Below are 13,031 nucleotides of genomic sequence, written 5' to 3' on the forward strand. Positions count from 1 at the left end.
TAACATACAATTGCTTGACATTTTTTGTATTACTAACTTTTTTTTGCTTGGGATCATGTCCTGTTAGCTATATTCTATACATACTTGGAGTCTACTAAAACCAGATCATTTTTTTAAACCTGATTATACTCTTAATGTGATTTAAACACCTAGTTGAATCTATGATGCATTATAACATATTCTGTAAATCTAGGCTGATGGGTGACCTTTAATTCTTTCCTCATTCTGCTCAACTCCCTCTCCTGCCCATTATTTATCCCTGTACATGACCTTAATCTTACCATACTTCCCACTTGCTTCCCATTTTGTTCTTCATTTGAAACTTTTAAGTGCCTTCACTGAAATCTAGTTTTTTCTTGATGACACTTTGGGTATATGGAAAACTGCCCCCCCATCTCAGTTTGTGGGAAGAACAATCAGCCTATTTTATGCTGCCCAACACTACTCACTGATGTTATGTTATCATCATCTCTGAAATCCATGCCATCTGATTAGGTCATCATTGGCGATAATAATAACTTCCACTTTCCTGGATGAATCAGCACTTTTTTCCTTCTGGCATGGTCTGCCATTGTATAGTTTTTTTTTTTTTTTTCAAAGCTAATACTGATAATCCATCAATGTGTCTCAATTCAGTGACTTCTCAGAGCTCTAAAATTCTCCCTTTCTGTCTGAACCACCCAACAGCAAGGCACACCTTGGGTCAGCTTTTAAAAATGAAGCAAATTCTTTCTAACCAGTGTCTTCTCTTTTCTCTTATACATCTTGAAGTCATCCTTTTATCTGTTTTTCTCATTCTAACTTTTTTTTTCCTCATTCTAACTTTTAATCACTTTGCCACTTCTGTTTTCCCTACTCCATTAGCTTCCTTGTGATGTTTTTCGTACCGAGAACCTACAGTCAATCTAGTATTCCCCTTCCTTGACTTTTTGCTATGCCAATATAGTTCATTCATCCACTTTTTCTTTCTCTATAATAGTTTCATATGTCACAGTTTTAAATTATTACATGAAAAATGCAGCCTAGTTATTTGAACTTTTATAATGTCATCTATTTTTTCCAATTAGATTGTTTCAATTTTAAAATTAAGAAATCTTGCAGCCAGTAACCACTGTCAACTATCTGACTAACTGGACCTATCTGCCTCTCAGTATATTTCTTTATAAACCTTCTGTTCATGTGCTCCAAATGTTTTCCATATTATAAGTGCTCAAATCTAACATCCCTTCCCAGGATATGATCTTGCCTCCTACTTTACTAGAAAAAATAGAGTCTATCTGCCCCATTCTCTCATCCATCGTCTCTATATCAAAATGATTGTATCCATGCTACATCCAAATTTCCAATTTTAAGAGAGCTGGTTTATAGATTATTTTAAATTTTCTCTGCAGACCTCCTAGTTTTTCTTCAACTATCTTTTCTAACCTCTTGACTCAAAAATAGATGTTTTCCTTTTAAGGGCTAATCTGCTTCTTCTAGAGCTTTCTTTAACAATTGAACTCTCCCTTCCTCTCTCCTGATCTCCATTTATCATTTCACCATCTCTAGTTTATTTCTGATCAACAGATTATTAAATTAGAAACTGTGAAAGGTCTGAGACCTTACCTTACTTGAAAGCTAACAGATTAGCTTATTACAGTTGTATATACATATACTGACAAAAAAACGAGACCCATGAAAAACAAAAGACCACTTATTACTCATAGCAAAAACAACAACCAAAGTAATGTCATGAATCAATTTCCTTAGCCCCAATTTCCATATATTTAACACAGTGAGAGCCAGATGTTACTTGTGCCTGCTGCAAGATATGTTACAGGGGAAGAACCCTGAAATAAGGAAGGGAGACAGACAGATTTTATCTTTACTCTGGAATGTAAGCAAGGACAGATACAGGGACTTTATCACCCCCACACCCACACCCAAATGTCCCCAGGGAGAGAGATGTTCTCAATCTTTATTCTACTAACCAAGGAACAAATCTTCCCTCCGGACTTAATTAAGGTAGACACCCTCTCTACTTTTCAAGGATGTTTGCTTTGCAAAGCCCTTTGCTTAGAAGACCTGGACCATGCAGAAATGTGCAATATTCATGGAGAAAATGTCTCTCAACACAGATTTTCCCAGGTACTGTTATCTACCATAATATCTCATATAGTCTATACTCACTGTCTTTGTTGTTGTACTCTCTCTTAACCCCTTGTACTTTTGTTCTATTATCCCACTGAAAACTGTTCCTTCCAAGGTATACATGACATACTGGTACCAAACCAAATGGTCTTCTCTTATTCATTCTTAACTTTTTGCAAAATTTTACAAGGGCTATACTTGCTTCTTATTACCTCTAAACTACTCTGCTGTTTTATGTGATTAATCTGATTTTTAGATCTGTCTCCTTCACCTATTTCTTTTCTTCCCTCTTCTTGATTTTTCATATGACTATTAGATGTGAACATATCACAGGTTAACTTCCTATTCTAGTCCCTCAAATGTCTTGTAGTTTGAGTTTCAGTTGTCACCTCTGTAGGAGACTGTAATTTTCTTCTTATAATACCAAACTCACCTATCTTCTCAATATTTCTGCCTATATGTAATAAATTTTAAACCTGAAAATCAATCCCACAAACTGACTTTAAAATTTTTGCCATGGGGCACTCATTCTATTAATTCTTTATTTTTTTTTTTTTAAAGAACAAATTTATTCCTAAGCACAGCAATCTACATGCATCTCCAAAGAATTATGGAAAAATCCAATTCCAAGAGGTTACGTACTGTATAATTTCATGCATATAACATTCTTTCTTTTTTGTCCAGTATAATTGTGTATGGTGTTATATTGTTTTCAGGTGTACAATATGGTGATTCAACAATTCTGTACATTACTCACTTCTCATCACAAGAAATATACTCTTAATTCCCTTTATCTATTTCATCCATCCTTCCACTCACCTTCCCTCTGGAAACCACAAATTTGTTCTCTATATTTTCTCTAAAATCTTTTTGTCTCTTTTTTCTTTTGTTCATTTGTTTTGTTTCTTAAATTCCATATATGAGTGAAATTATATGGTATTTGCCTTTCTCTGATTAATGTTTCACTTAGCCTAATATCCTCTAGGTACATCCCTCTTGTTGCAAATGGCAAGATTTCATTATTTTATTTTTTTAAAGATTTCATTTATTTATTTATCTGAGAGAGAATGAGAGAGAAAGCATGAGAGGGGGAGTGTAAGAGGGAGAAGCAGACTCCCCACCAAGAAGGAAACCCAAGGCAGGACTCGATCCTGGGACTCCAGGATCAGACCTGAGCTGAAGGCAGTTGCTTAACTAACTGAGCCACCCAGGTTCCCTGGATTTCATTATTTTCTATGGCTGAGTAACTTTCCATTATATACATGTACCACATCTTTATCCATCGATCTCTCAATGAACACTTGGGCTGCTTCCATGTCTTGGCTATCATAAATAATGTTGCACTAAACATAGAAGTGCATATATCTTTTCTTATTAGCGTTTTCATATTCTTTGGGTAAATACCCAGTAGTTTAATTCCTGGGTCATATGGTAATTCTACTTTTAATTTTTTCAAGAACATCCATACTGTTTTCCATGGTAGCCACACAGTTTGCATTCCCACCAGTACTGCTTGAGGGGTTCCTTTTTTTCCAAATCCTCACCAAGACTTGTTTCTTATGTTTTTTATTTTAGGCATTCTGACAGGTGATAGCTGTTGTGTTGTTGTTGTTTTTTTCATTGTGGTTTTGATCTGCATTTCCCTGGTAATCAGTGATGTTGAGCATCTTTTCATATGTATGTTAGCCATCTGTATGTCTTCTTTGGAGAAATGTCTGTTGATGTTTTCTGTCCATTTTGGTGTAGAGTTGTATAAGTTCTTCATATATTTTGGATATTAACCCCTTATCAGATATGTCATTTGCAGATACCTTCTTCCATTCAGTAGGTTGTCTTTTAATTTTGTTAATGCTTTCCTTTGTTGTTCAGAAGATTTTTTATTTTGATGTGGTCCTAATCATTTATTTTTGCTTTTGTTTCCTTAGCCTGAGGAGACATAACTAGACAAATGTTGCTATGGCCAATGTCAGAGAAATTACTGTGCGTGCTCTCTTCTAATATTTTTATGTATTCAGTTCTCACATTTAGTCTTTAGATTCATAACCTGAGAATGTGGTTTAGTAGACTCACTGAAGTTCAAGAGTATTTTAACTAGTGTTCTTCACACTATTCTATTCCATTTGCTACACTTCACCTAAGAAATCACTCAGACATAAAATCATATTACAGAGTTTGTAGGAGTTAAAGACTAATTCTTTAACATTTTTATACAAGGTCTCCACAATTAGGCAACTGCTTGCCCCTCCAATTCCACTTGCACTGTATTTCACCAAAATACTTGCTTTGACCCAAATTCACTGGTTATTCATTCCAACATATTCTGAAAACTTACTATGAACCAAGCATTTTGCTCAGCACTGGGGCTATAAATATAAGTAAGTTATGGTGTCTCTTAAGAATTAAATAAAAATGTGGGGCCCCTGGGTGGCTCAGTGGGTTAAAGCCTCTGCCTTTGGCTCAGGTCGTGATCTCAGGGTCCTGGGATCGAGCCCTGCATTGGGCTCTCAGTTCGGCGGGGAGCCTGCTCCTTCCCCCCTCTCTGCCTGTCTCTCTTCCTACTCTGTCTGTCAAATAATAAAATCTTAAAAAAATAAAAGAAAGAAATAAAAATGTAGATAAATTCCATAAAATGTGATTAGAAAAGCAAAGATACAGAGTGGTGTTTCTCTTCCTAAGTCACTTAAGGTGACAATATAAAAGATAACACTCAAGTACAAATCTTGAGGGATGAGTTAGAATTTGTTATATGACATAGAAAGCTTATTTCAGGGAAAGTAAAAACACAAAGGAAGGCACAGAGATGTGAAAATGAATCCCTTATTTGAAGAGTTGTAAATAATCCAGAATGGCCAGACCATAAGATTGAAGATGGGATAAAAGAATGCAAAGATGGGTGGGGCAAGATGATGAAAGACCTGTTATGTCAAAAGGAGTGTGGGCTTTGTCCTGGTATAATATGATCAAATTTACTTTTTTAAATGAAAATGCCCCCAGACACCTGGTTGGCTCAGATGGTTAAGCATCTGCCATTGACTCAGGTCATGATCCCAGGGTCCTGGGAACAAACCCCACATTGGACACCCTGCTCGGCAGGGAGCCTGCTTCTCCCTCTTCCTCTGCTACTCCCCCGCTTGTGCTCTCTTTCTCTCTCTGTCAAATAAATGAATAAAATCTTTTAAAAAATAAATAAAATGAAATGAAAATTCCCCGTAATACTAATAATTTATTCAGGCAATGGATGCTAAAACTAATGGATGAAAGTTTGAAGAACAAAAGAAGAACAAAAAGATAATTACATTGTAAATATCTCTCCATGTGGTATTCATTACAAGGAGAAAAATGGTAACTTAATGGAGAAATTTGGTAGACACTACCTTAATCAGTTACTCAAAGTGAGCATCACAATAATAGATAAATCATGAGCATCCTGATGTAATTCATTGAGAAGAACATAGCACCATCACTTCTGTGGTCTTCCTACCAAAATGGATATCCTGAATCTAATTATGAAAAAACAGATAAACCCAAACTGAGAAGCATACAAAATAACTGAAAAGATAAAGGGGAAAATGGAAAAGTAAAGAAGATTAAATGCACAGAGTAAGGCAAAATCCTGGTATTTTCCCCATAAACGGCATTATTGAAACAAAAGGCAAAATCTGAGTAAGGTCTGAAAATTAGGTAATAGTATTGTATCAACATTCAATTTTTTAAAATTTTGTAATTATATTGTGATTACATATGAGAATTTTATTTTTTAAGAAGTATACATTGAAGTACACATTTAGTGTTGAAGGAGCATCACATCTACAACTTACTGTCAAGTGATTTTTTAAAATCAGATTAAAACATGTTCATATATAGAACATACTGTTTATAGCAGATTATTCACAATACCCAAAAGGTGAAAGCTACTCAAGTGTCCATTGATGGTTGAATAGATAGACAAAATGTGATATGTACATACAATGGAATCTTATTCAGCTTTGAAGGGGATAGAAGATATGACATGAATTACAACATGGATGAACCTGTAAGACACTTGTTAAGTGTTATGAGCCAATCAGAAAAAGAACAAATACTGTATGATTCCCCTTAGATTAGGGTACTAGAGCTATCAGATTCACAGATGGAAGGTATAATGGTGGTTGCCAGGTGCTGGAGGAGGGAGTAATCAGGAGTTATTATTTAATGAATACAGAGCTTTAGTTTGGGAAGGTGAAAATTTTCTGGAGTTAAATGATGGTGATGGTTCGCACAACAATGTGAATGTACTTAACACAATTAAACTATACCCTTAAAAATGGTTAAATGGGGGACCCCTGGAGGGCTCAGTCAGTTAGCTCCTGACTTTTGGTTTCAGTTCAGGGCATGATATCAAAGTCATGGGATGGAGCTCCATGTTGGACTTCAAGCTCAGCACAGAGTCTACTTAAGTTTCTGTCTCCCTCTGCCCTTCCCCCACACTCTCTATTTTTCTCTCTGTAAAATAAAGATATAAGTCTCTTTTAAAAAGGATTCACAGGTGCCTAGGTGGCTCAGTTGGTTAAGCATCTACCATTGGCTCAGTTCATAATCTCAGGGCCCTGGGATGGGCCATGTCAGGCCTCCTGCTCAGCAGGGAGTCTGCTTCTCCCTCTCCCTCTGCCACCCCATGCCCTCTCCCTCTCTCTCTCAAATGAATAAAATTTTTAAAAAATCTTTAAAAAATGGTTAAATGGTGAATTTTGCATTATGTATATATATTATATATATATATATACACAATGTGCAATTTATAAAAATAGAAATCATTAAAATTTTATGTAGACAGGTGAGAATAAAGGAAAAGTAGTAAAATGAACACTTATCTTTGAAGAATATAGATGGAATAAAGAAGAGAAGCAGAGAGACCATCTGAAAAGTGTCCTAATGTGTACCTCAGACAGAGAAAATGGATACATCTGAGAATGATTAGGAAACTAATAGGATAATATTTTAGACTCCTGTATCACATTTGGCTTCTGGTTAACCAAAATACACAGATACAAGTGCATGCACTGGTTGCTATCTTTGCCTGAGCATTTATCTAACACTCACTTGCCCTTCATAACTTGGCTCTGGCTTGAATGTGACTTCCTTTGAGAAGTCCTCACTGATTCTACACAGTCTTTCCCCTTTCTCCTTACCTCACACCATTTCTTGGACTGAATTAAGTCTTTTTCCCTTCTGAGATGTTGTGATAACATCTTTTGCACTGATATCAACTGTGTCATTTCATATTTTGGAGTGTTTGCATAAAAAATCTAAATATCTTCCGAGCATCTAAATAAAGTCCAAATTCACCAGTAAGAAATTAAGACCTTTCCCACAAGGCTGTCAGAATTTACCACGATTATTTCAAATTCTATTTACCGACCTACTTAATTTTATTCAACAAGTATTTGAAACCTACCCTTTGCAAGGCTTTGTGAAAGAGGGAAGTTTCTAAATATGATACATGATCATTATCTTTGTGTTCATTTTTTGGTCCCTTGTTTCCTTTTACTACTTCATTGCATCTTAGGGGAAAATAATCTTTGGAGAACATTCATCCATATTCATATTTAAGTAAGCAGTTCCATTTTAAGACAAAATGTAAGTGGAGTGCCTGGGTGGCTCAGTTGGGCAAGCATCTGCCTTCAGCTCAGATCATGATCCTGGGGGTCCTAGGATTGAGTCCCGCATCGGGCTCCTTCCTCAGCAGGGACCCTGCCTGTCCCTCTCCCTGCAGCTCTCCCTGCTTGTGTTCTCTGTCTCTGACAAATAAGTCAATAAATAAATAAATAAGTAAAATCTTTTTTAAAAAAAGACAAAATGTAGATCATATATTAAAGTTTAGAATAGGTGGAAAACTATCCAGCACAATGTTTGGCTCATAATAAAAGTTCAATAAATGTTTAAACTGGATACATTCTATCTAAAATTTTAAAGATAGAAATTTAAATTTAATACTATAACAAAGAAAATTATTATTGCTTTAAGCCTTTGGAAACCTGTTTATTTTTGCTTCATGGTAGTTCAAATGTTAAAAGTTGAATTTTTACTTATGTTATTCGTAACATATTACTATTTGTAGTTTTATCACTTTGAAACACAAAGTCGAAACAAGTTTAAGAATATATATTACACATGTTTTTTCAAAACCTTTTTCTATACTCTCTTTATAGGTTATATGTAAAGTCAGATGTGCCACTGAACTTGACAAACACAAGTAAGTTTCATGAGTAGCAAGATCTGGTTTTTTTCACAGCAGACTTCTCAAGGTAGAAGGGCATGGTGGTTGAAGGAGTTGTAGCAGGTTTTTTTTTTTTTTTTAATTTTTTTTCACTGTTCCAAAATTCATTGTTTATGCAACACACCCAGTGCTCCATGCAGTACGTGCCCTCCTTAATACCCACCGCCAGGCAGCAGTTTTATAGGAAGTCCAGTAGTTAGATTAGCACATGGGAAATGAATTGAGTACTGCATCGCTCTCCCCCTTCAGCCTTATTGCTGCCTAACACCTTTTTTTGCTGCTCTGCTACTGTCCTGCTTTAGATGTCAGATATAGTTTCATAGGGCCCACACATACTAAAGTTAGATTTTACTGTTTAGGGCAAGCATGTACAGTATAGTTCCATGAAATGAGGAATGTGTCAGTACTGACTAACATCAAAAATGAGAGTGCTGGGGCACCTGGGTGGCTCAGTGGGTTAAGCCGCTGCCTTCGGCTCAGGTCATGATCTCAGGGTCCTGGGGTCGAGTCCCGCATCGGGCTCTCTGCTCAGCAGGGAGCCTGCTTCCCCTCTCTCTCTCTGTCTGCCTCTCCGTCTACTTGTGATTTCTCTCTATCAAATAAATAAAATCTTAAAAAAAAAAAAAATGAGAGTGCTAAGCTGGGGAGTCAGGAGATTAGGGTTTCAGATCAATTCTCCCACTAACTGGTCGACTCATCTAACCTCTCTATACATACTTGGCTTCTCCCGGGTATATGGTTAGCTTCAAGGTCCATTTTGGGGTTTCAAGTTTTATGGTATTATTTTTATTATGTAATCTGAGAGAATATTAAGATCTGAAGTCCTCAAACTAAAATCTTTGTGCTTTGAATGTACACCTAACAAAGATTGCTTGTTACAAATTACACTTTACCTTCAGTTAACCTCTTGTACCAAAGGCAGACAATATTTTATGATTTCCACTCTTGAAAGTGACCCAAAATAGAAGATATTAGGATGCCAAATAAATTAATTTAGGTTATAAATATATTTGCACTGAGAACAGATAGCTGTTACAGCTACTTGATACAAATATCTGCCCCTTACCTGAAGAGTTTTTATGCACCGATCTGATTTTTTTTAAGGGGATATAGTTGAGGTATCTCATTTTCAGAGTTGCTATATATGCATTGTAAATATGCAACTTTATAAGAAGCTGAGGTATCAATGAGGTGTGCTTGAAACTCTACATATACTGTCCCTATGTTCTTCCTTGGTCATGTTTGAAAGTAATGTTTGCTATGGATAGTCAAAAGTTCATAAAAATTGAACATTATTTAAAACAGATTTCTCTTAACCTCTTAAAATTAATATTAGGGATCAACTTAAATTTAGATAGGTATATTAATTTTCCAAGAAAATTATAAAAGCTTCATAATTCCTAGAATGGAAAGGTCAATGAAAATATGTTTAGTAGTTATAAAAATGAAAAATGCAGGATTACTTTAATTAGTGTTAAAATAGTCTTATATTATTCTTCCTGGTAGAAGCAGCTGAGTTCAAGTCCACATGCAATTATGTTTAAATTAGTGTTTTAAAACCTTATGCTATTTTAAAATTGTTTAGATACTAATTTTGTAACAGTGAAGATAACTCAAGTAACTCTGAGTGATTATTAAATTTGTAATTAATGAAATTATAAAGATTTTAAGCTAAAGGTATTATTATAACTGCAGTACCACACTAATTCAGAATTAAGTCTAATCTCTCATTAACATATGAACATCTAATAAATTTATTTTTTTTTCTTTCAGAATTCTGTTGCATTTGGGCTTTATATTGGCAAGCCTTCTTTTTTTAGTGGTGAACTTGACTTGTGCAATGCTAGTCCACGGAGATGTCCCAGAAAATCAGTTGAAATGGACTGTGTTTGTTCGAGCATTAGTTAATGATAGCCTGTTTATTCTTTGTGCCATCTCTTTAGTTAGTTACATATGCAAAATTACAAAAATGTCATCAGCAAATGTCTACCTCGAATCAAAGGTAAGTATATTTCTTAAATTTACACTTGAAAATCTAACTTCAAATCCTCATCCCATGAAGCATATTTTAATGGAAAGCTTATGTTTTTTTAAAAGTGTTCTGAACGTAAGGTATATTTTTGAGCTTGAAAGAATGCTCACAAGATATTAAAAGGCATTCAAAACTTGGCCATTACTAAATAATAGGTTTTTTTTTAAGTTTCTATTGAACATGTTCTATATCCTATATGACTTATAGCCTCTGCATAGGAAGGTAAATTAAATAAACCATAATTTACATGAATGTATCACAAATGGCCTAATACATAAAGCCACACTAATAAGATTTCATCAGGGAGGGTGGCAATATTGCTGTTAAAAATTCACCAGATTATATCTACATGCATTTGGGTTAGCAGTGTTAAAATGTCATACTTCCAAGGTGGTGTTTATTTGTATGAAGATTTAGAAAATGTTATTTCATCCCATAATATGAAGACCCTATGATTTTAAAACAGCTAGTCATGTAATTAAACGTATAAATGCCTTGCTTCTGCCTTTCCTTATACTTTGGATCAGCAAACAGAGGCCAATGCTAAGCTATTAACAGAGAACCATAGAAGTTTCTACTGCTGATTGACAATGTGGTTGAGCAGTGAGTCAGTCATCAGAGTGTATGTGTCACTGGGTGTATGGGTATAGATGTGTGGATTTGGGTGTGTGATTTATATATACACACAAGCTTGCCCTAATCTGGCATCATTATCTATTCACTGAAGATAAGTAAGATCGTGTCTTAAACAGTTCTCTGAAATATAGTTAGACTTCTATATTGTTGTCATTTTTCATATAACCCTAGTAAAAGTTAAATGTATGGTAATCAACTTGTCCTTTAAGTTTAGGTAGAGACTTTAATTTTAGTTTTTAAACATGTATCAGTATAATGCAGGATAAATACAGAAATAGAAATAAAAATATATATACATAAAGAGAGAGAGAGAGACTTTCAAACCTACTAATCTTACCTGGAAAATAATTGTATCCAATTTCTATCCTAAAAAGTTCCCAAAATGTAAATGTTTTTGCTAATTCAGGCTTCAGTTTAGTATTAGAAATGATAATGTCACCACTGTAGTATATAATCTTGTGATATATCAATAGCGTCCCCACTTAATGTAATAATATCACTGTAAAATTCATACCTTGTGCTTTTCTACTGATAAAGCATAAATAGATGTGACTGAATTTAAAAGCCTTCTTTTCTGCATATCTAACAACTTTTAAAGTTTGGATTATTTGCTTTGAAATAGATATTTCTCCAAATATAGTAAAGTTGCCAAACTGAGTGGAAAATCTCATCTGATAACTCCTCCAGAATTATTTCAAACATCTTCCCCTAACTATCATATGAAAGGTGTTCACTTTTTATTATTATTATTGTTATTATTATTTTAGAATTCTTACATTTAAAAGGTACATGGATACAGAATTCTCTAGGAACACTATAGAGAGACATGCTTAAATACAGGCCTTTACGGGTAAACATAATATATTAGATTATTTATATTACATTGTACAGTTATATAGTTTTTGGTCTTCCTAACTAGGTTATAAACATTTATTCAAAGAGTACATCATCTTGCTTTCATGTTCTCCTTGTAAAATCACTAGGCCCATTTTAATTTTTTTACTTCTGCACAGGAATAGCCATTTCTTGTATTCAGTCAACATATAGAAGCTGAACATCTACCTCTGCCACTTTCAAACTGACTCTGCTTCCTACCAGCTCTGAGAGCATTTTCTTAAAGCTCAGATGTTGGTCTTCTGTTTTTCTGTTTATTCTTCTCTCCTTCTTCTACATATTCAGTGAAAATGAGATCTTCCATGATTTGTTTCAACTCAGTCTTACCCATCTTATTTCTAAATGGCACACAACATTCTTTCCTGTCTCTATATCCTTAGGCTGTTTTATTTTCCAGGAACATCTCTCTCCTACTCTGTGTTCTATAATCTGTTTGTCCTCATCTTACCAAACTTTGAAGGCATAATTCTAGTGTTTTCCCTTTTTATGGACTTAATTTGATTCCTTCTCCTTCACTTCGAGAATAAAATTCAGAAACAACTATCTGGACTCTCTTCTTAAAAAAGCTTTTATTCCTTTACCAGCTAGGACAGTGCTGTGTATTAGTTCCCTTTTTCAAAAAAAATAGCAACTCTAATTTGGTTTTTAAATATTAGTTATTGCCAATTTGAATAGTTTATTTCTGCACATTCATTTTTCTATTTTCTTACTAATTAAGGTTTTTACTTTTTTCTTTGTCTATGTTCTTATATAGATACATGATTTATTGTTTTGTAAATAAGATATTTAGAGCGATATGTTTTCTCAAGTACTACTTTGGCAGCTTTCCATAATCTTGTTATATTGTACCAACATTCTTATTTAACAAAAACAAAGGAAATTTTCTGTTTCCATTTCAGTGATGTCTCCAACATTACATACATATATACCAATGTGAATTAGATATTATCTTTATAGATAGGTCTTCCTCCAGCTTATTTTGGTAGAAAGCCTAAAATTCAGACACCTATCCTATTCAGGTCCCCTGACTTCCATGAGAAGTTACCGGTTTTACCCTCTGCTTGACTGTCTAGGCATATGAAT

At 34.5% G+C, this 13,031-nt stretch overlaps 1 protein-coding gene across 1 annotated transcript in view; it reads left to right on the top strand.

Moving 5' to 3' along the window:
- GPR137C (G protein-coupled receptor 137C) overlaps positions 1-13,031 on the top strand; it is a 65,744-nt gene that overhangs the window by 30,258 nt on the left and 22,455 nt on the right. The window contains exons 2-3 of the mRNA XM_059182107.1: positions 8,319-8,362; positions 10,160-10,388. Coding sequence (XP_059038090.1) covers positions 8,319-8,362; positions 10,160-10,388 — 273 coding nt within the window. The remainder of the gene's footprint in view (positions 1-8,318; positions 8,363-10,159; positions 10,389-13,031) is intronic.

This window comes from Mustela lutreola, chromosome 7 (genome assembly GCF_030435805.1).
Source record: "Mustela lutreola isolate mMusLut2 chromosome 7, mMusLut2.pri, whole genome shotgun sequence".
NCBI classification, from domain to species: domain Eukaryota; kingdom Metazoa; phylum Chordata; class Mammalia; order Carnivora; family Mustelidae; genus Mustela; species Mustela lutreola.